This window comes from Micropterus dolomieu, linkage group LG11 (assembly GCF_021292245.1).
Source record: "Micropterus dolomieu isolate WLL.071019.BEF.003 ecotype Adirondacks linkage group LG11, ASM2129224v1, whole genome shotgun sequence".
Lineage (NCBI taxonomy): Eukaryota > Metazoa > Chordata > Actinopteri > Centrarchiformes > Centrarchidae > Micropterus > Micropterus dolomieu.
This window is the reverse complement of record NC_060160.1, coordinates 26619929-26641739: the sequence shown is the minus strand read 5'-3', so window position 1 is coordinate 26641739 and position 21811 is coordinate 26619929. Positions and strand designations below refer to the sequence as shown.

Genomic DNA, 21811 nt, shown 5'->3' with positions numbered 1-21811 from the left:
TTTTCGTATCACCTCCTCCTCCACCTTATCTGTCTTTACATTCTGAGCAATGTTGAAACGTTTTAACTTAATCAAGAGACAGCTGTTTGTCGGTCGCTGGTGTGTGGGTCGCATTGAACATTACGTCGTGGCAGTTGTGTGGCATCGCTATGACGACCAGCTACATTGTTGGGCAGGGTACTATCTCTGGGTACTATCTGCGATGGAAAACGGAGGACGGCCAAACCGAGTTGAGTAGAGTCGAGGCGAGTTGAGCTGGTACTGGTAATGAAAAAACGGCAGAAGAAGCAGGGAACCCTGATGCGTTTACAGCAGAGGTACGTCAGGTCTGTGAGTGTGAAGAGAACTGAAGGAGGCAAATTCAATAAGTGAGCGATACTTAAGATAAAGAATGAAGTATAATTAAAACGGTGAAATAAGAAACAAGCTAAGTTACTAAAAATAGTTAAAACATGCCCGCTAAAACCACCCCCCCTCCCCGCTTAGCAGAAAATGCAGATATATATTTCATACCGGAATTCTGCCTAACAGTACCAGGATATGACTTTCTGGCCATATCGCCCAGCCCTACTGGAACCAGAGAATGTTTGGTTTTTCTCAATCAGCCCATTCAATCATATGTGCTTACAACTTACATTATTGAAGACAATGCCCAAATTCATTCAATTTGTTATTTCCTGTTTAAATAAGTGTTAAATAGCTCTACATTCTGACCGCAATCACTAAAATCCAGTGTTAGATCAGTAACACTGCCTCCGAGTCCCTTCACTGTGCACTAAACGGAAACTACATTTTCTGGTATCCCATTTTATCCCCTCAGGAGAGCTAATGAAGACTGCTGAAGAAGAGAAAGAACAAAAGAAAGCTGCCAGAAAAAGATTCATGCTAAACCGCATTTACTGCTTTTACTGCTTCTGGACAGGTAAGCTAGATTTTACTCTGCAGCAACCATAGTTTGTTAGCCAGCTACGTTTGATGGTGTATTTTTACTCAGATAGCCAATGTTAGTTTACAACTTCAGCTTGGTTTGCTGCATGTTTCTGAGCAATGAAAAAACTGATCCTGTGACCTTTAAAGAGCTATGAGGGCTATGAAGGATTAAGCACAAAGGCTCCTGGAACCATTTAGCCTGTAGTGCTACCATTTTCTGCAACCTTCCTGGAGTCTGTAGGAGCACAAGGTACAAAGCACTCGGAAGCATTGATAAGGTAAGGAAGGCTTAGTTCACGCTACATGATTTTAAGCCCAATCTGCATGTCGCCAAGCCCGCTGACCCAAATGTGATGTTGAGTTAAACACTCAAGTACACAGCTACAATTTTTTGGTCAGAAATGTGGTTTACTTCAGTCTGTCCTGTCAAAACCACTTGTTGGTGGGACGTTTGTCCTGATAACCAACAAACACACTCCGGCATGGAAATTAGTCCCAGGACAACAGATTGTTTCCAAGCAAAATCATAACAATTATAAATCCGGATGTGTATTTTGGCAAGTGAAGCACTGCATTTTAAAGTGGTGCATAATCTGAACATTTCATTTTGAAAATGTAAACAATTACGCAAAATATTACAAAAACTAAAACATGCCATGCTGGCACATGAAGGACGGTGTATGCAGACAGTAGTTATTTTACATGCAAAAAATCAATCAATCATTTTGATCATCTTTAATACGCTTATCACTGTGAGCCCTGACACACCCAGCTGACAGTGGAAAGTCTCTGGGTGAGCGTCTCTAGTAGTTCGTGAAAAAACATACATTTCACAATCAATCAAAATCCCCACAGGATGGTTAGTTTAAAGGCTTCAGTGAGCCACTGAAAATGTGTTTATTAGATTATCTACCAACATCTGGACCCCCCTTCTGAATTTTTGTAACTTTCTGGAAAAGAAAATCCAACAATGGCGCACATTTTATGCAGTGAATGGAGAGACATGTGGAGATGTGAAAGTAAGTGGGATTTGAACTTTCTCCTATAGCTCGCTTTTTTCTATTCTTCACACAACTTCTGTTATTTTTTTTGTGTAAACAACTGAGTGCAGCACAATGAATGTCTTACAGGAGAGACTGTCTGAAAGTGTGTGCAGTTATCCACCATGTACAAGCTCCGCTCTGTGACAGCTGGATTTTTCACCCCACCTTCAAGTGTGGCCATATAGAACAGTTATTAACACTTCTGTCTTCAGAAGTAGAGATAAGTAGAGAGCCCAGCTCTATTTTTTAAAAACAGAAAACATCAAACTGTAAAGCACACAACAACTTCTTACTGGTTATCAAGTGTTTGCTATGTTACATATGTGATTAATGTAGGGTGGAGCAACAGCATGTTCCTGAGGTTGAGGGAAATCAAAGCAGAACTTATCTAGCTGAAAAAAAGACAAAAAGAAAAAGAGAGGGAACACGGATCTTTCAATCATGTTATGAGTGTTGTCATTGCATAGTTTGTCCACCAGAGGGCACTCTGAACCCCCCCTGTTGGCAACACATGTTTGGAGCACCACAAATCCACCACAACACACAGCTGACATAATCAGCTGTACATTTATTCAAAGTACTATTTATGACAGTAACAAAACCTTATTTTTATACTGCATTATGTCATGTTATCTTGATGAGGGATTACCTCAAGATAAATAGAAGAAAAAAAAAATAATCGGCTGAATCCTCAAATATCAAAATCGGTCTATTTCTCAAAAATCCCATATTGGTCGGGCTCTAAAAAGAAGTCCATCTGTTCTCTCATTGCGGGGCATGTTCCTCCACTCTCTAATTGGCTGTGAATGGCCCCTCGGTTCACTCGGGGCGGCCTTTGATGAGCTTGGAAGACTGCCTGCTTAAGTGGCTTTTGAGTGAAGCTCTTCTTGAGAGGCTGAAAGCAGCACTGCTGCTCCACTGAGAGATGAACACAGGGTGACACACTAACGGGACGACAAGGAAGATGAAATGCAGAAACAAGAGCTCATTAACTGTGCAGTCAAATGTTCCCCTTGTGAGAACAAACAAACATACAGTTGGAGGTCACAGAACGCTGACATGATCTGACACAAAGGCTTTGAATATTAAGTCTGTTGCTTGTACAGATATTTACACTCCAGCTAGCTCAAACTAATGCAGTATAACGTGGTCTAACCTGACAGATTTAATAAATACCACCTTCATGAAGGTTTTAATGTTCACTTTTTGTTTAAACTGGTGTTTAATTTGTTGATTAATTCAGATAACAGAAGTCATACTGATGAATTAATAACTGTCTAACTCCCAGTAAGACAGCAAACATGCCGATTACTGAATTTCAAATTCTAATCAATTACACGAGTCATTACTGAAAGGTTCTCACATTACTGTAGCACATTACACAGCACTGGTTCAGCTGCTACAGAGCAAATAGCTAAACATACATTAAACAGTTTATTACTTAGTCCTTGGTTACACATGTAAATGGTTAGTGTAACACGTAACGCATCACCTCAGAATCCATCGTATGTAAACAACTGGAATCAGTTTTCAGTCCGTGATTTGTCCTCCCTGTCGGTCAACTGTTATTTCTCCTTCCTGTCCTCTGTTCAGACACACAATCACACTGCAGGAAAAGTCAGCAGCATAAAGACTCCAAACAAGCGTGGAGCTGCTGTGCTGTCGCCTCACCTCTATGACTTCATAATAATTAGGAGGCTAGCCTCCTCTCTGTATTAAATCAGCACCATGCATTAATTCTAATCAGCATGTGTAGCCAGGCTTGACCAGCAGGGCCCAAGGGGCTGTACAGTGTCTGTGTGTGTGTGTGTGCGTAACCATGCTCTTCAGGGTTCACTGCAGCTCTCTTGGTGCAGCAGAGCCTTCTTTGCACTTTTTGTCAGAGCAGGTGGTCTCTGACCTTTCCAGCAGAGACTCCTGCGTGATCCTGACTGAACGGTGGCCTTTAAACAAACGCCAGCACAAATCACTCAATGCATATCAGCTGACTTTTACTGTTATTACCTTTATCTTACTAGTAGGATTTCCCCTACAAACATGACCCTGTTTGGTGGATTGGACTGTGAATAATAATGCAATCTGATGTTGTAAAAACAGTCTCATGTCTACTTGAGGTTAATCTCAAATGTGAAAATCACATGGCCGGTGTTGTCGGGGTAGGTTTTGGTGCTCCTCCTTGGGGGTGCTTGACTGGGGGGGCTGGGCCCCTGTCCGGGGATGAGATCGGCCTCGGGGGCTGCTGTCACTGCCTGCACTGTAGGGAGGGATGCCTCTGGCTGGGCTGGGGGACCGTTGGCCTGGTTCTCCCGCGTTATCGCTCCCTGGCGGAAGGGAGCTTCCCGGCACGGCTTTCTGCTGTTCTTCCTCGGGGCGGGGTACAGCTTCCCCCGGGACCTTTGCGCTTTGGGGGGTCGCGGGGTGCCCTGGCTTCTGGGGGTGTGGGTCTCTGGGTGCTGCGCGGGTTGATCCAGTTGCGGTTTGGAGGGCTGCGGTGGGATTGTGCGCCGATTGTCGATGCATCTTGATGCATTGTGCTTTTTCCCCGGGCAGGGTCTCTGGATGGCTGCTGGGCGTTTAGTTTGTGCATTGGAGTCCGGGGGAGGCATTTCCTCGTTGGCTTGGAGGGACCAGTTTGCGTCCCTGTTTTGCTTCGTTGGCCTCGGATCCACGCTTCCCCATTTCTCTGTCGGCCAGTTGTTGGACCCCTCTGGATGCTGAGGTATATAGTTAGTTTTCAGGATGTGCAGTGTGGGTGTGGGGCAGGGCTGTGCTCCGGTTTGTTCTGGGCTTGTGCCTGGAGTTCTTGGCCCTTTACGGGTGGGTGGGTTGGTGGTGGCATGCAGCTGAGCTGGTTGATTTTGCCTCGTTGCTGGTTTGCCGTGCTGGGCATGGGGGAAGTCGGCTGGCGCCGGCGGCCTTAGTTTTTTTCCGGTGGTTGGGGAGACGGCGGACTTTTATTGGCGGGTGCACGGTGACCTAAGCGGCGCGTTTGCTGCCGGGCTGGGACTTGCTGCTGGTGTTTCTCTCCGCTGGCTTTCGCTGTCGTGTTATTCCGCTCGCTCTCTCTCTCATTTGCCCGACCTCGCACGCGGGATTCGCAGGGGGCTGCTGAAAGGTGTCTTCTGTAGTGATGAACCCACAGAGATGTATCCCCTACTCTGCCGTTCCCCTCAGCTCTTCAAAGCTTTTTAGAATCTTTTAATTCATCGTTTTGATTTTTCTGGCTGGAAACTTGACTATTTTGGTTCACTCTCAGCACTTTCATCAACCTGGGGGCCTGTACAAGAAGCCAGTTCAACATACCCAGGATATCTTTTTTTCATCTGGCTTCACTAACCCTAACAATCGCCATCACGATAAACAGTCACAAGAAGCTGGTTATCAAGCCGGTAAGTCAACCCAGGGTTTCCCTATCCAGGCATGAGCTTGTTCACGTGAAGGCGACGGTGTTAGCAGCAGATGACCAATCACAAACCTGGACAAGTCTACATGCAGCAGAGCAGCATCTTTTAGAAAAACTGAGCAAACTATAGCCTAATATTAGACAAATAATGATATAGTCTAAAGTAACACAGCTGCAGCTGAAACATGCAGGATGACAGAATATCGCAGACAGTGTGAACGCCTAAATGAACAGGCTTAGCCTATAATTTGAATATGTTCCTTAGATGGGTCTTGCGTGCGTGACAATTATAGCCTTATTCTTTCAGCTCGGCTGTGGGTCTGTTTCGACACTGAAAGCCTCAGGCATTGAATAAGTGGTCGTTCCAACTCATTTCAAGAAATGGTCTCTTCAAAAATCGGATTAATTTCTCTAAAACACTCAAATGTTCCAAACATTGCTCTTAATTAACTTCATAAAGCAACGAAACAAAATATCCAAACTGCTCAAATAGTGGTCGAAAGATCAACATTTTAATTCCCCCCACATTACCTGCGTCCAAACAGCAAAAAGTGGGGCGGTACATCACCACTCTCTATAATATAAGATACTAACCTTAAAAAAACACATTCATATTAAACTTAATTTCAACAGGCCTGCCAAACTATATGCTCATAATACTCATCCTTACATAAGAAAAATGACACCCATTTATTTTTACAGTTGCGACAGGCTGTGTGGAACGGACTTGGGTACAAATAAAATATACAAAAACAGGCTAATTCAAAGCTGTGTGGCATATCTTAAAAGCACAAGGCATTAGTGCTTCAGTCAGTCTCTGTAGGATGATTTTGACTCCGTATCACAGCAGCAAACATAAAGCAGCCTATAAAACAGTCTGTGGGATCTCCCACAGATGGTGATGTCATTTTCCAAGAGAGCTGATTGGTTTTTAGGAGGGTTTTTTTTTTCTTCCCCTCTTATCTGGAACACAACCTGCTCCAGAGCAGGTTAGGCGCTCAGCAAGTTACCACGGCGATCTACCCCGGTAAGAACTGAACCGCCGTCGTGGTGCTGAAAACCCAGGGTTTACCAAGAAGTTATGTGGATAAGCTCAAATCCTGCTTCGTAGAACAGGCCCCTGGTTCCCAGGAGCAGAGGCGGCTATTTTCAGTGCTCACTACCTGCTCAGCACCAGACAGCAGACAGACAGTTAGAGACTCGCTGGTGAGCACAGCGGAGCATTTAGCGGCGTAAGAGCCAGATATTTCTCTCAGGAGTTGGTGGAGACCAAACCAGAGCCAAAAGGCAGCGGGTGTTGGACTTTGATTCAGCAGATGAACACAAACACACTCAAAAAGAATTACAATGTTTCTTGGCTGTCGAAAGAAGCAACTATATGCTAAAACACTCAGTCCCCATATCTACTTTAAAAGGTATCGATATATCAATGTTGTGTTTACAGCTTGATTCCTCTGCCCCAAGTTGCAAAAACTCAAATCTATCAACACTTTTATAGTTGTTTTTTGTTCAGATACCTGCCTGTTTGCTTATTACTCCCCAATCATATCACAGTTGTATATGAGCGGTGTTAATTTCATGCTAGTGCAAACCGGACAGTTTATTATGCTTTACATTTAAAAATATAGCTAAAGTGATTTGTTTGTCGCTGAGTTAACAGAGCTTGCTCAATAAAAATTGGTCTACACAACAAGATATGTACATATTGTGCGCTATTTGGGATGGAACAGAAAAAGAAGAAACATCCACAGTGAGCAGTTAGAATTGCGGCTTGTGCAATCCAGCACACCTCCAGCTCATCATCAACCCCTTTCACCTTGCAGTGAAAGGGGTCTCAGTTGCCCACAGCTTGACTCAGCACAAGTATCCCCTCCTGTATGGAAAACACCTGCGTGTTTATCTACCTTGGACTTGAGGGCCCAGTACTCCTCTGTGCCATATTCCACATGTTTGAAAGCGGTCAGGTAGTCGTAGCTGATGGCCGCCGTCTGCAGACAAACAGAGCAGTGACGTGTTAAAAAAAAAACGAGTTAGCAGTTAGACTTTTTGACAACTACTGTACAAACAATCATAAAAGGAGCAAAAGACACACTGTGGAATAACAATGACAGTATCAGCTATAACGTGTAACAGCTGTTATAAATTGGATGACATGGATTTGAAAGGGTTGAGTGACAGGATGGAGGATTGGCTAAACTATACAACTAAGAAAAAGCAGCATAACTTCGACAGCAGTAACAGAATGTTGTTCACTCAGATGTCCAGTCTCCAAAAGCAGGTTTCAAGTCTAAACTGCAGCCAATCCAGTGGGATAGAAATTCAGAGACCGCAGTGTGCTTTTGGATACTGGTGAGTGGTAGAAGAGTGTAGAATATTCTTAGGGGGCTTAATTGATGTAACAGGGAAAAGTAAGACAGGTCTAGCTTGCATTTGTTTCAGAGCTATCCGTCACTGATAGGGAGTTCTGTAAAGGCTCGTGCAGACTACACGACTTTCAGCGTCGGCAGATCGCTGGGTCACAGGAGGGGTAGCCTGCAAATCACCCACCCAAACAAGCAGTGGAGGGAGCTACACACCGTAGCGCCTGCTCTGACCTCCGGTAGACTGCGGTCTGCTGAAGTCTGATGTCGATTTTGATATTTGAGGATTTTAAATTACAATTTCCCAATATATCAGCCAATATTCTTTTTTCACCCTTATTTTAAGAAAAGCATAACATTAACAAAGATTATCACTACCATGTTATGTTGAGACCATACCAAGATACCATGACATAATGCAGTTTCAAAGGAAACTTTTTTATTGTTATAAGTTTCAATAAATAACAGTCAAATGTATAAAACTACAGAAAAAAAATTTACAAATATCGGATTTGTTATAAATTATGTAGCCTTATGAGTACTATTACTAATGAACATTAAATAGTGTATGTATTGTGGGGGCCAGCGAAACAGAAACTATAAAAAAAAATACCAAAATACTACTACTACTACTACTACTACTACTACTACTACTACTACTACCACCATATATCAAATCTCATGTCACTGCTATAATATTAATGGCAGGGCTGGACAATACGGCCAAACATGTTAAAAACGATAAAAAGTTTCATCGTTAATTATCACGATAAGTATCAAATCGTTATTTCTTTCAAGTTTAAAGGCTAATTTTTGCTTCTGAGTGAAAGTGGAAAAAACTTGATGGTTAATTGTGGTTTAAACTTTTCTGAGGCCAAAAAGTGGGTCACTTCTGAGGTCGATCTGAGGTAGAACATTCAAAACACTTATGATAAAAATCTTTGTCAACAACTATGCACGAGTAAAATTCAGTAAAAGATTTTTTTCAGTCCTTTTTCCTCAACAAAATAAACATCTTTATAAAACAATTAGGTCCAAATTCATGTTTCATATAAGTGAATAAAATCAAACGTTTATTGAATATATATTGAACATTTGTTATATCGTTATTGTTTTATTGTCCAGCCCTAATTAATGGTAAACAGGACTCTCTCCTGAATAGCTGAAAAAAAAATAAAATAAAATAAAAAGATATATATATATATATATATATATTTTCACATCTAGTTTATCCCAGCACTCTGTTACTTCTATAAAACACTAAGTGTGAGAGCTCCCAGGAGCTTCTCACAGTGGCTCATGGTAGACTGCGGTCAGCTGATGTTCTGTTCTGTGGTTCTGCAGTGTTGTTAACCGAGGAGCTGCAGCGTGCCTTCTGGTGGGCAAACTATTCAGCACTCATGACATGAGGGGAGGATCCGACTCTGTTTCTCTTTTTAATAGTCACATATCAGCTGTTATAAACGCCAATGCAGATATATCTGCAAGTATTTTATATCAGCCGATAATCTGCAAAAAGATAAACTGGTCGGGCTCTATAGGTTATCAGGGTGATCTAGCCCAGATCACTGAGCCTGTTCCATGATACCTCAAAAAAACCCTGAGTTATTACCACTAAGCCTCAAGGCACAGGCCCCTGGGTGCAAAAACTGACCAAATGTCCAACAAAGTATTAAAGCATCGAGACAAATGCATAAAACATCTAAACTGTGCATCAAATCCACAATCCCCAAATCAAGACTCTCAGGGTAGAGGTGTGCAGTAACTCACGGTGGCTGCAGCTCGCCCGAAGCGGATGACACTGAGGTCATTGAAGTCCAGCCGTCTGTTATAGAGGTAAAACCCAGAAGAGGCAAACACAGCTGTGGTCAGAGAGACTCTGAGGAGTCGACCAGCCATCAGAGGCACTGCGGGAGGAGGAATGAATATGAAGAGTAAGTCCTTACAGACAACTATTTCACAAAGTGACAGAGGTTAGAAGAAAAGTGTAATGTGCTGAAAACATGCATCAGAACACAGTCATGGGTTCATCTTTGGCCATCACCATTCACTGCAACGATGCCCTTATACACATCAGGGCAAAATCACTGCTCAGATAAACGTGTTTTCTCTCAGTCCTACCCCTCAAACAGTTTCGTCTTGGGTCTATAATATTCTTTAAACTATATAACCTACTACAATACTCAGTTCTATTCTATATTGTAGCCTGAACGCTATACTTCATAGACTTGTGTGACCTTCATGATCAAAGTGATAAGTAGGAACGTGTAGATTAAATTAACACATCTCCACTGCTTCAAACCCAAGCTGAAGGAATCCTGATAACATCACTAAGACAGATATTTTATAATAATGCAAATGATGCATGATGCTAATTTCAAAATAAAAGATAGTGAGAAAAGGTGTAGGCATAATGCATGCACGAACGGGTTAATAAACAAGATGACCATGTTGCATTCATACATTTGCCAGTTAAACGTCTTCTTGCTTGTGCCGTCACACTTGGGTGTATTTAAATTGCACACAAAACATTTTGGACATCACCAGAACACACGTCTCACTTCGGCATTCGCCCAAAAGAGCTAGAGGCAGTCATTTACTGTCAAAGCAAGAAGTTCTCCGGTCTCTCCCACAAACTGTGTTCGCGCACAACCGAATGTGCGAAACCGGGAAGATTTACGTGTTCACCGATTGTTGGGTTTTGGTTCGAGTTTAGAGTCTGTGGTTTGGAGGCGTCTCAAGTCAAAGCTCATTTGTAAAAGAGCACATTAATGTGGAGTGACGTTACGCGGCGGTTTAGTTAACGTTACCTAAACGCCTCTTGCGTCTGTTATGCAAAGACGGGTCGCGTGTTTAAGCGGACAAACACCACAACAGATACACTGCCACAGAAACCCGCACGGAACCCTCAGCTGTCGAAAAGGACATGTGGAACCACTAATGTTACCTACCTTAAACAGTGTCTCCGGTTTCCACACGCGTTGTCTGACAGTTACCGGGTTTTCTTAGACCTTTTTAACGAGTTTTCGACGTCAGCGCGAAGAATTCTGGTTAATGTAGTATTGCTGGAGATGAAGGCGGCAACAAAATTTAAATTTGCAACCGGACTCACCCGATGCTCCGATATAAAGATGATCTTTATGTCTCCATCTCAATAAGTCTGTGTGTGTGCGTCAGTGCGAGAATGTACGGGTTGACTGTCGTTGTTTACGATAAACGGAAACTACACTTCGGCCCACCATGATGACGTTTTTCCACACGCGTCACACGCGGTGGTCAGCTGTTCACCAAAACAGACACTAAAAGGCTGGATAACCTTTTTATATACAGTCTATGATAACAACGTGTGATAAAAGAAAGAAATGGAAAACATGACTTAAAATCAGGATTTAGGATTAAACAAAAAAGTGTGCATACAGCTTCCTTTCTTTGCAGTTTTCCTCAAGTGTCTGACCTCAAAGGAAAGATTCACAATGTCAAGAAGTCAAAAAGAAGAAAGCCAACTAAGATCCAATTAAGCCACAGAAACAAATGCATTGCTGTTATACATCTGTGACTTGCTTTATCAAAAGCTTCACACTGAAGGCTACCTGAGGAGTAATAAGATGACCTTTTATTGAACATGTTGAGTCATTTTTAAGGAACCATAAGATTAATAAGAGCCGATGTTAGAGAAAATATGAGTTTCTTCAAAATTCACCTCAACACCCATTAAAGAGCCTGTTTGTCTGCTGGTGGTTTAACCAGCACAAATCAGCTATAACCCATTGTTTGGCTTGATTGGCTAAAGCAGTGGTGGAGAAAGTACTTGGATCCTTTACTCAAGTAAAAGTGTTTATACAGCATAACACACAAGTCTTAAACACTGTTTTTATTGCCATACACTGGAAATGTGTGAATGTTTCATAAACCTTTCATGTTAGCATTAAAGTATGTACTGTAGATGGTGTGGGACAGGATGGTTACAGGAAGTACAACACTATCACTGACAATAAATAAAGACATTACTACTGGACAACCCATTGAGACAGTGTCCGTAACGCTCAGGCCCAAATTCACCGACGGTGTACGAGGAACGCTCTCTGGTAATACACACCATCGCTGTGTACTGATCGAAGTGTTCCTTATGGCCCAAACAGAAGTGCAAAAGTTTCACATGAAGCAGCTGAGGCAGGAAGAAGAAAACGCGGTCTTAGTGAATCTGGGCCTGAGAATGACAATAGCACATCTCTGTCCGTCTCATCCACACAGCAGAACCACAGAGCTTCAGTCATATTCACTGTCTTTGTTTGACTTCTGCCCCGCAAACGGACGCCTGTTCCTCTGAACCTGGAGCTGAAAAACAAACAGCGGAATCAGTTATATATTTCCAGGTCTGGCCTAATGTTATTTAAAAAAAATTAAATGTTCAGTATGATTTCTAAAAACATACTTTTCAGCCTACATTTTTTTCCTAGGTTTCTATCTGCTGATGTGTTAACATGTGCTGCAAAATAAGTCTAAATTGTATCCACTGCGATTAAATCCTATAAAAATTTAACAGTTCAAGGGGAGGTGAATGATATTTATTATATATATTATATATTGTTAACTTTTCTTATAACAATGGAAAGACTCATGTCACCGTTTGAAGAGAGCATAAGCTGATTCAACATAAAACAGAGCTTTGACCATCATCACAAGACTTTGATGATTTGGAAAGTGAATTCATTCATTCCACCACACATCTATAATAATAAAAAGAAATGTTTACTGTTTTAAAAGAGTAATAAAATAAATACAACACAAGCTGCAGGTCAGAGTGACATGAACCTGACATAGCAAGCACACACCCTGACCCTGGTCGGGTATTTAAGGCATTATCTTTTAAAGAACCCCAGCAATCTAAAGTTTTTGTTGTGTTAATGAAGACTTCAATGCCCACAAGGTCGTGTGCTTAGTGATAGAGAGAATGTTACTTTTACCTTGGCTCCCTCCAGCATGTGTGGGTCCTTCTGAAGTGCATTGTTCAGTCCTTCCTCTGTTGAGAATCCAATCCAGCAGAAGCCTCTGTGGAAGCCTGTTTCTTTATCCTGATGAACACACAGCACACAGTCAAACACACACACGCAACTCCTGCAAGAGTTTGCAGGTGTAAAACCAAACATGGTGTTCACTGGGATGGATAACTCAAAGAGTTTTAAGTCTCTGTATGTTAATGTTTGCACCATACTGGAAAAAAAGGAACTCAATGGCTGCTGGAAGGAAGAGCGCCCTCAAAAAAATATACACGTCATTCAGTCATCCTAATGCTGGGACAACTTACAAATGGTAGAAGGCACTTCTTCACTGGGCCAAACTGTCCAAAGTACTCCCTCATCTCCTCTGAAAAACAAACAGGAACATGTCATGTTCTCCAGCACAAACGTTTTGTTTGCTTTGACTCCTACTTTTGATTGAACTAATGTCTTCATGCCTGAACTACTAAGAGTGTTACGGCATTATTACCTCTCATTTATATACCGTTATCAAAAGGAGATCACTAAGTATAGCCTATGAGTGGAAAGAGTTCAGAAATACAATTGTTTTGGTCCTTTATCGGAGTCAGTCACACTAGTAAATGCCTTACAACAGACCATTTCCATGTATTTGCTGAGGTCTGAAGTTATGTCAAACAGCAATATTAGGCTATCTTGGCTCAACTGTTGAGTGTTTAGGGATCAAATAACATGACCATGACAGGTATACAGGTTATTGAGAAACTGAGCAAGTAAATTAAGGGGGGCGCCTTTCCCAAGCTTTGTCTGAGGGGAGGCCCACAGTCTGACTGCCTGCCGAGAATTGCATGCACCTACTGAATGTCAAGGAATGGTACTTCTACTAAGTGTATTAAAATATTAAAGACTAAGCGTTCATACAATATATACTTCGAATCATTTCTCACCATTGATGAAGCCCACAAAGAATATTATAGAGTTTAAAAGCATTATTTGGAGGTGCACGCAATTCTCGGCAGGCAGGCAAAACTCGGCATAACACCGGTAACTTTACAGCTAAACGCCACCACAAACTGCATAAACCCCTGAGTGAACGTTGCTCGATGTTTTAGATAGCGAATAGAAAAACGGCTCTACGTGTTTCAGGAAAGCTCTGCTAAGTTTGTCTTTTAATGACATTTTCACATCACGCGCTGTCCTCACATGCAGAGGCTGTGTGTTGCAGCATCGGCTCCTGAGTGGAACAGAGGTGACGGCTGCATGACGTTACAGCAAAACACCGGATACAAAATGAAGAGAGTGACTACAGGCGCGTTATTACGGATAATTTGAACAACTGAATGGACTTACTGCTGGCTATAGTCCAGGGTATTTTAGACACGAAGACCTCGAAAACTTTCTTGGACGTCGCCGCCGCCATGTTTCGCCCTTGGTATACTACTCTGACCTATGACATCAAATCACGTGATGCAGAGTGGCCAGTTATGTTACGGAACAATGTGTTGAAAAGCAATGTTAGGTCTAATTTCGATACGCGTGCTGATCTGCTTTTAATCGAGTTCATGTATATCGTCTAAATTTGTTAAAATAATTTAGCCGAAAAAGCTCCGGAACAGAAATGTCAGTTACATCCGATTACGTCATGGCCAAGACCAGAAGTTTTTCTTAATAAAAAAAACTTTATTGACAGTGTTCAAACAACAAACAGGCATCTTTAGTACTATTAAATAAACCTAATATTAAATCTAAGCAGCAAACAGCTTAACAAAATACAAAGAAGTCATTCAGAGTCTTCTGTTCCAGTTTTTTCAACAACTGGAAAAAAAAAGAAAATCTTCAAATCATTTATAAATACTATAAACTTGGGGCAGCTTTAAAAAATCTGTATTTATGAATATAAAATTTTGCTATAATGAAAATACAATTTCAGTTACACAAGAACTCAACATCTTTGTTTTCCATAAAACACCCAAACGTAACATTATGGTAATAACAGCCATTACATTCTTTGTACCTAACCAATCATATATTCTGTCCAAACATTTTTTAAACAACATTACAGCTGTAGAAAAGATGTTCCTGAGATTCACTGCCAGTCTGAGAAAACGTACATACATTGCTATCTAAATTAAACGTTACTCTTAAAAATTCATTATGAATATATATATAAATATCATTAATTGTTTTGAAATGAACCTCTTTCATTCTAGGAAACAACAGAAATAACTGAAATCTAGATCGAACTTTGAAGGTGTCCACTTTTGAAAATCTTTCTTTTCACAAAGAGAGGAAAACATTGTTCCGTCATTAATGACCTAAAAAAATTGTTATCACATCACTTTCTAAGAAATACTATTTATTATGAAAGAGATTAAAGGATGTTGTCAATATTGTAACATTCCTTTGATCAGATTTGGCAAAGCCTCAGGAAAAGCATTGACCTCGCCAGGAGATGGCAGTAATGCAACACCAAGCTGCCGTTAAACCTCAAAGAAGAAGAAGAAGAAGAAGTCATGGCCAAGATGGCAGCCTCCATGGTGGAGAGTGGAGAAGATGCATTTAGAAAACTGTTCAAGTTTTACAAGAGGAGAAACCCTCCGCCAGATTTCACTGATGTTATTGACTTCTCCAAAGCTGCACCGAGTGACAAGGTAGGAAATGTCAGACCAAGAAAACAAGACCGAACAGTTCTCAAGAATCACGTGATTGAGCGTTGAGTTGAGGCTGACTGACAGATAGTTGTGCACCTTGTGCTTTAAGGTTTGTAAAGACCTTCTGGGAGCGGGGTGACATACATTAGATACCAAGTTGGAAGAAGTAGCCTACTCACGCCCTTTTATTTAAGTCGCCTTAGGGGCCCAGCTGTTCCACTACCCCAGCCCTACACCTGTCACCTGAACAGTGAAGCGCAGATGACGTCACACAGCAGGAGTGTGACGTCATTATCTTGTCAGGGCGCCATTGCCCTAGTATATGGTATATCCTTACATAGCAAATAGTTGTCTGCTGCTGTATTATTGTTAAGAATTTCATACAGAACCTTTAAGTAAAAGTAGCCCAGTAACCATATTCATACTCAGTTTCTAAGTTGAGAGAGGGCAATAGTTTATAAATTGCAGTAGAAAAAGAGATGAGATTCACCTTTTTAATGTTGTATAATGGAACCCCAGCACAATCTATACCCTATAGCCTCAAACCACAGATTCATTAATCTACATCCCTGACACAGACTCTGTAGAGTTTTAAGTTTCGTAAAAAGATGACTTTGTGGCAAAGAGCAGTTGTATTAGTTTGAACTAGAGAGTCTCTGTTTCTGTGGTCGGCAAGTCTGCATAGCCTATACTTAATGTTTACATCAGCCGCTTCAGCCCAGCTAATGATTGATGTTCCTTTGTGTGTGCATGTGTCTGTGTGACTGATAGATAGTTCCAGCTGAGTTGGACCCTGCTGCAGTGAGTGATGTGGAGGCTGCGAGGGTTGGATTAAAGCCTGTCAGAGACTGGAGAGTCTACGGCTTGCAGGGCTACCCAGGTAAACGCTGGGCAGACGGGGAGACGGGCTGCTCTTTACCTAAACCAACCTCACATAACAAAGATTTCGACACACTATCAGACCAAAACCTGAATTCTGCATTTATTTGGAGAGAAAACTGACATGGAGCAAAACACCGATGGATGTCAGTAAGATGCTGTTCCACCAGAACAGGGCTCCGTGGTGTAGATTCCCCAAGTGTGTAGATTCTACTGAGGGATGAATATCTTCCAAAAGATATTCCCCCATTTGGTGTTTTGATTATTATGGTGGAGAGCACTGACTAATACGTCACTCCAAAATCTCCCATAGGTGTTCGGTTGGTAATGGTCTTCATTCATATTGTGCTTTTTCTAGTCTGCCGACCACTCAAAGCGTTTTACCTCACATGCCAGTGGCTGCCGTGCAAGGTGCCAACTGGCATTTTAACACGGGTTTCATCTTATTAAAGATTTTTCACTTTCTGTTTCTATGACCCAGTATTGTACCGTTGTGTGTTCTTTAGGGTTCATCTTCATCTCTAACCCGTTCCTGCTGGGCTCCCAACCCTTCTGGGTCAGACAGTGTTTGAAAACCTACCCTCAGAAGCCCAATGTCTGCAACCTGGACATGCACATGTCTCCCTCTGACACCCAGGACATCTGGGACAAGAGTGTACATGGCCTCGGGTAAGATTAGCAAGTGCTCTTCTCCTCTGACAATTCTGAGTCGATCTGTCTGACCCAAAACCTGAGCCAGGTAACTGCTGTTGTGTCATGACTTAAAGCATTTTAGGTAAAAGCAGGGAGAAACTACTTGCCTAGCTCGGGCATATCTTTTGATCGAGCTAGACTTGCAGTTTCCCCATGCTTCCAGTTGTGCTAAGCTACTTTCATCTCATCACAGATCTACCGGACACAGAGATAAAATTGATGTTGTATCTTCTTGTGTAGAAAGGAAACTAAAATATGTCCAAAATATTAGTTGTTACTTTCAGAATGTTGCTTTATCTGAAATGTAACACTTAGTGTACTTAATAACCACAGAAAACTCAGGACTGATAAGTATACTTGTCAGTCCTCTTACTTTAAAACGTCCTGGGAATTTAGTTTGCGTGAAGCAACAGCCACACAAACCTGAAGTAAAACTGACTGGACCTTCTTACATTTCACCAGCTCAAAGCCTCAGTACATTCATGACACTGATGTTCTAAAGTTTTTGTACTGGCGTCTATTCCAACCTAATTCTTGTCTCATTTGTGATCTGATGAACAGTCAATTCATCAAATTCAGTGGCCTGGCTGTTCCCAGCAGAAGTCCACCACCTGGCACTAGCTTATTTAAACTATATATTTATAAGCCTACTGTATATAGTCTGTAGTTGGCAAATGTATGTGTTCTGATAAGCTATTCTGTCTATTTAGAAAAACGTCTTTCCCACTCTGAAATTGCAAATGAATTCACAGAAAGCCCAGATGTCCCAGTTTTCCACCAACACATAAACACAGCATGCATTTGTGGATCTGTGTTGATGCTCCACACACAAATGTACCCTGATCCATGCGTGTCAGGCAACTGTAAATAAATACAAGAATGTCAAATATATGTTTAGAAATTTTTTATACACAGGAAGCTTTTTAAAAGCAAAAAGTGTCAGATTTCTAAGGTTCAAGTTAAAAATCTATATGACAGATATTATCTACTCAGGTTGTGATGTGTGCATTTGTAAAACTGTTTAAAACTGCTTGCTATGTGTGCACTGGAACACACATTCGTGAGTACTTAGTTATGCACAAATTGTTGAACGCATTTGTAAATCTTGTTTTTTATTTCAGAAAGATCATGTAATATACATTTGTGACCATTTCTCTGCATAGAATACTCTTACGTTTCTGACCACATCCAGTTTCCATGCTTAGTGCCAGGTTCCCAGCAGCCTGCCTCTGAAAGTGTGCTTTGTGTTTAATCCCCTCCACAGTTTTCCTCCTTCTGGGAAGAGAGGACCCAAGACTCTACTGGAGCGGCTGCGCTGGGTCACTCTGGGATATCATTACAACTGGGATACCAAGGTAAGCAGCGCACCCTGCTTCGTTAGAGGACCCTGCAGGTAGGATTTAATTGATACATATATTGTGATCATGAAGATACAGTTCATCAGTATATCTACATTGCAGTTTCTCACAAGATTTTAATTCTTTCACATTTCTCAAACATTAAAATATTTAGTTTTCTTTATGAGGCTGTAAAGTCCTGAGTGGCATAACACGCTTGGAAAATGAAAGCCCATTGCAATCTGCAGCCATCCGTGAGATGTGCCACATAGTCATTGCTCTGTAAACACTAAAATGTCCAGAAAATTGCTGACACTTTTCTAAATGTATATAGCCTACAGTATATCCAGCTGGACATTAGGGGAGTAGCTGCACTAAACAAAGTTAAGAAACAGTAGGACTTTCAGGGGCACCTCAGTGGCTAAGGAGTTAAAATACTGAACGTGAAACAACAAAAGTCCAGCTGGGTTTGGTGAACCTCTTTTTATCTTGTCTGCATATATATTGGGAGAACATCACGTTATTTAATGTTTCACAGCCTATTACAGCTTTACTTGTGTAACGGTCCAATTGTACCTTGTTCCATTCACAGACTTACTCTGCCAACCATTACACTCCTTTCCCAGCTGATCTCCACTTGCTGTCCTCGCAAATAACAGCTGCGTGTGGGTTCCGGGGGTTCAACGCAGAGGCTGGAATCCTCAACTACTACCGATCTGATTCATCGCTGGGAATCCATGTGGATGAATCGGAACTAGATCACAGCCGACCGCTGCTGTCATTCAGGTGAGTGGGGAAAACATTCTTAAAGGTGCCGCTGAATGGAAAACTGTATTTTCTTTGGCATAGTTGGAAAAAAAGAGTTCAGTACAGAGAACTGACATACCGTGAGCCTCAGTCTCTATTGTTTCCTCCTTCATATGTAAATCTTACGCATGCAGAAGAGCCCTGAAAAACGGACAGAAAGGACAGAAAAAACTGAAAACATTAAAGCATGACATTTTTAAAAACATTTTTAGTAGAATCCCACAATGTAAGTATGAATCTGAAAATGAGTATTCTACGGCACCTTTAAAGGTAAGGAAGGAAGGAGGAAGGAATTCTTTAACACATCTTTAGAATGCCAGTGTAGTTACTAAGTTCTGATATTTGTTTATTGTACCAGCAATTCAGGCAGTTAAAACCAGGATTTGCGAGTCGTTTTCTCTCCTTAGGACACGTTGGAATATCTCCAAACTGTCTTCTTCTTTTCGCTTTGTGATCGCCATGCTACTGATGCTCTTTATGACAGATAGCAAACTGGTTTATTGAAGGACAGGGCTTCCTAGTCATCTTTGCGCGGTAGTTGACCGAATAAAGAATTGGCTGCCAACTTGTGGAAAGTAAAGGTAACTGCACTGAGTGAGTGTTCAGATTCAAACTGATGCCATAAGCTGTCAAACCAGTTCTTATAAAAGAAAATGCATGAATAAAACTAGGCCTTATATATATATAGTAAGGGGACATTATTGAAATCAACCAGTATGAGTTAGTGGTCAGTTGGGAAAGTCTTCACTGCCTTGGTAATTACAGACAAACATTCCAACTCCCTCTCTGTATACCTTGTTGTCTTTTCTGATAGTTTTGGGCAGTCAGCCATCTTCCTCCTGGGAGGCATCCGCAGACAGGACCCCCCCACTGCTATGTACATGCACAGTGGGGACATGATGGTGATGTCAGGACAGAGCCGCCTCCTTTACCATGCTGTCCCACGCATTGTTCCAGCACCACAGGGACATATCGCTTTAGAGATGGAAAGCTGCAGCCTGGCCTCAGCCCTGCAGGACAACACTGTGGTGGAGCCAGTGTCAGAGGAGGACTGGGCGGTATGCTCCAGGTACATCCAGAGCTCCAGAGTGAATATGACTGTCAGACAGGTCCTGGGGCCTGGGCAGAGATTTCCAGAAACACCCTCTTCTCACCAGAGGACCAGTGCAGGCCGGACAGTGGGGTACCATGAGGGAGCAGCAGATAGAGGGAATGGGAAGAGGAGACGTAGCTGTGACTCTGATGATACTGTAGAGACATGAAACAAACCACCTGCTGCAACTCTCACATTTGAAGTGTGAATATGTACGTCTGTAAGTAGTGCGGTGACACTTCATTCATTGTTGTCACCGTGCACTCTAGCAGAATGAAGCAGAAATGAAACAATGTTGGTTTTAAGTTATTTGGAGGAGGTCAGGCGCGCTTTTGTGATAGGCGCTGAGCCAGGTGTCAGGCAATCCATTCAACAAGACCCCCTTTTTTAAGACAAAAATCCGCCCAGCAAGTTGAAAGGTCAGCTGACTCTTCCTGCTCACTAGCCAGGCAAAAGCTACAAGTAGGAGCAGCTGTTTGCTAGTCTCTTCACAAAAAGGGATTTATAAACGAATGGCCTCAGTTTTTGGGACTGCTTTCCTTGACCTGGGAGGCGCTGTGCTTATTGAGAAGTCCTCCAGCCTGTCTAACAAATTTACATTTTGAGATCGGTAGATAAATTATTTTAATAGCAGGTGTAAATGCAAAGAGCCATATATTGGATTTCATAATACATATACAGATCACACGTTTATACCAGGTGTAAATGCAAAGAGCCATAGATTGGATGTCATTATACAGATACAGATCACACGTTTATACCAGGTGTAAATGGGGCAGGTGAAGATTATTATTCTCAGGTGTGTTTTATCACATGACATCAAGAAGAGATATCAAGACTGAGCCTGCTTTTTGACTGCTCAGAGAAGGCTTCCTGTGTGGCAATGTGAGGTGAGAGGTATGGTCACGTTCCTAATCAAGGCCAATTTAAACTTCTGTGTCGAGTAGTAGCCTACTGTGTGGATTTTCTTTTTCTTCATTGGTGTAGGCTACAAACCATGGTGACTGAAACGTTGGAGCAGACTGATGTTGAACGGCAGTTACTTTTGGTGAAATTACTAACATGCAGAAACGAGAGAATTTGTAAAATGGCGACGAAGAAGGATAAGCTGGAAAAAGCATAGCGAGACACGACGCAGATGTATAAATTGGCCTTCATCTCTCACCTGTTTGACTAGTTTTAAAAAGGCAATCCATTTTAGAGTTCTCTTTCTAGATAATCTATTCATTAAAGGGCTCATAATGTGCTTATGAGATCATTTAGTATTTTGTGGGACTTTTTAGTTTCATATGTTTTGGCTTGTAAGCCATGGTTACATAAGAAAACACAAACTGAAACCACCCACACATACAACACAAATAAAACCAGACCACCACAACTGACAAAGAACTAATGAAAACAACACAAATGCATTTCTGGCAGCTACAAAGCCATGCACCCTCATGTTGGTATTTCAGACCATATTTCTTTGCTTCTCCTGCATTCCTCCTGCTGTGCACATCTGTCCACACTAGCTCTGCAGAACTGATTCAGGTGCACAGACTGGCACATGTTCAGAGATGCCGCCGATGGCACCGATGTAATAGCTTGGCCCGAAACTGAAAGTGAAACTAAAAGGGGACCTTCAGTTTTTTTTTCA

General features: G+C 41.8%; 3 protein-coding genes across 3 annotated transcripts in view; 1 reads left to right on the top strand and 2 right to left on the bottom strand.

Annotated features, from left to right (window-relative positions):
• adck1 (aarF domain containing kinase 1) overlaps window positions 1–10933 on the bottom strand; it is a 96519-nt gene extending 85586 nt beyond the window's left edge. The window contains exons 1-3 of the mRNA XM_046063694.1: window positions 10688–10933; window positions 9507–9643; window positions 7281–7364 (exon numbers count right to left, since the gene is read on the bottom strand). Coding sequence (XP_045919650.1) covers window positions 7281–7364; window positions 9507–9635 — 213 coding nt within the window. The 5' untranslated portion in view covers window positions 9636–9643; window positions 10688–10933. The remainder of the gene's footprint in view (window positions 1–7280; window positions 7365–9506; window positions 9644–10687) is intronic.
• A 659-nt stretch (window positions 10934–11592) lies between these two features.
• On the bottom strand, window positions 11593–14337 carry LOC123979663 (SRA stem-loop interacting RNA binding protein). The gene is made up of 4 exons (XM_046063700.1): window positions 14063–14337; window positions 13042–13100; window positions 12701–12808; window positions 11593–12071 (listed from the first exon to the last, which is right to left on the bottom strand). Exons 1-4 carry the CDS (start codon window positions 14130–14132, stop codon window positions 12003–12005), a joined length of 306 nt encoding a protein of 101 aa, XP_045919656.1. The 5' UTR covers window positions 14133–14337; the 3' UTR covers window positions 11593–12002.
• Window positions 14338–15026: 689 nt separating this feature from the next.
• alkbh1 (alkB homolog 1, histone H2A dioxygenase) lies at window positions 15027–21434 on the top strand. The gene is made up of 6 exons (XM_046063696.1): window positions 15027–15363; window positions 16135–16243; window positions 16749–16911; window positions 18200–18290; window positions 18865–19058; window positions 19894–21434. The coding sequence occupies exons 1-6, from the start codon at window positions 15226–15228 to the stop codon at window positions 20339–20341; spliced, it is 1143 nt and encodes a 380-aa protein (XP_045919652.1). The 5' UTR covers window positions 15027–15225; the 3' UTR covers window positions 20342–21434.
• Window positions 21435–21811: the final 377 nt, after the last annotated feature.

What these genes read in the sequence shown, in the direction of transcription:
- LOC123979663 (XM_046063700.1), bottom strand. Translation starts at nt 14,132, where the DNA reads ATGGCGGCGGCGACGTCCAAGAAAGTTTTCGAGGTCTTCGTGTCTAAA. An exon ending in AGAAGTGCCTTCTACCATTT is followed by an intron (nt 12,809 to 13,041) that starts GTAAGTTGTCCC and finishes TGTGTTCATCAG; the next exon opens with GATAAAGAAACAGGCTTCCA. An exon ending in ACATGCTGGAGGGAGCCAAG is followed by an intron (nt 12,072 to 12,700) that starts GTAAAAGTAACA and finishes TTTGTTTTTCAG; the next exon opens with CTCCAGGTTCAGAGGAACAG.
- alkbh1 (XM_046063696.1), top strand. Translation starts at nt 15,226, where the DNA reads ATGGCCAAGATGGCAGCCTCCATGGTGGAGAGTGGAGAAGATGCATTT. An exon ending in AAGCTGCACCGAGTGACAAG is followed by an intron (nt 15,364 to 16,134) that starts GTAGGAAATGTC and finishes TGTGACTGATAG; the next exon opens with ATAGTTCCAGCTGAGTTGGA. An exon ending in CGGCTTGCAGGGCTACCCAG is followed by an intron (nt 16,244 to 16,748) that starts GTAAACGCTGGG and finishes TGTGTTCTTTAG; the next exon opens with GGTTCATCTTCATCTCTAAC.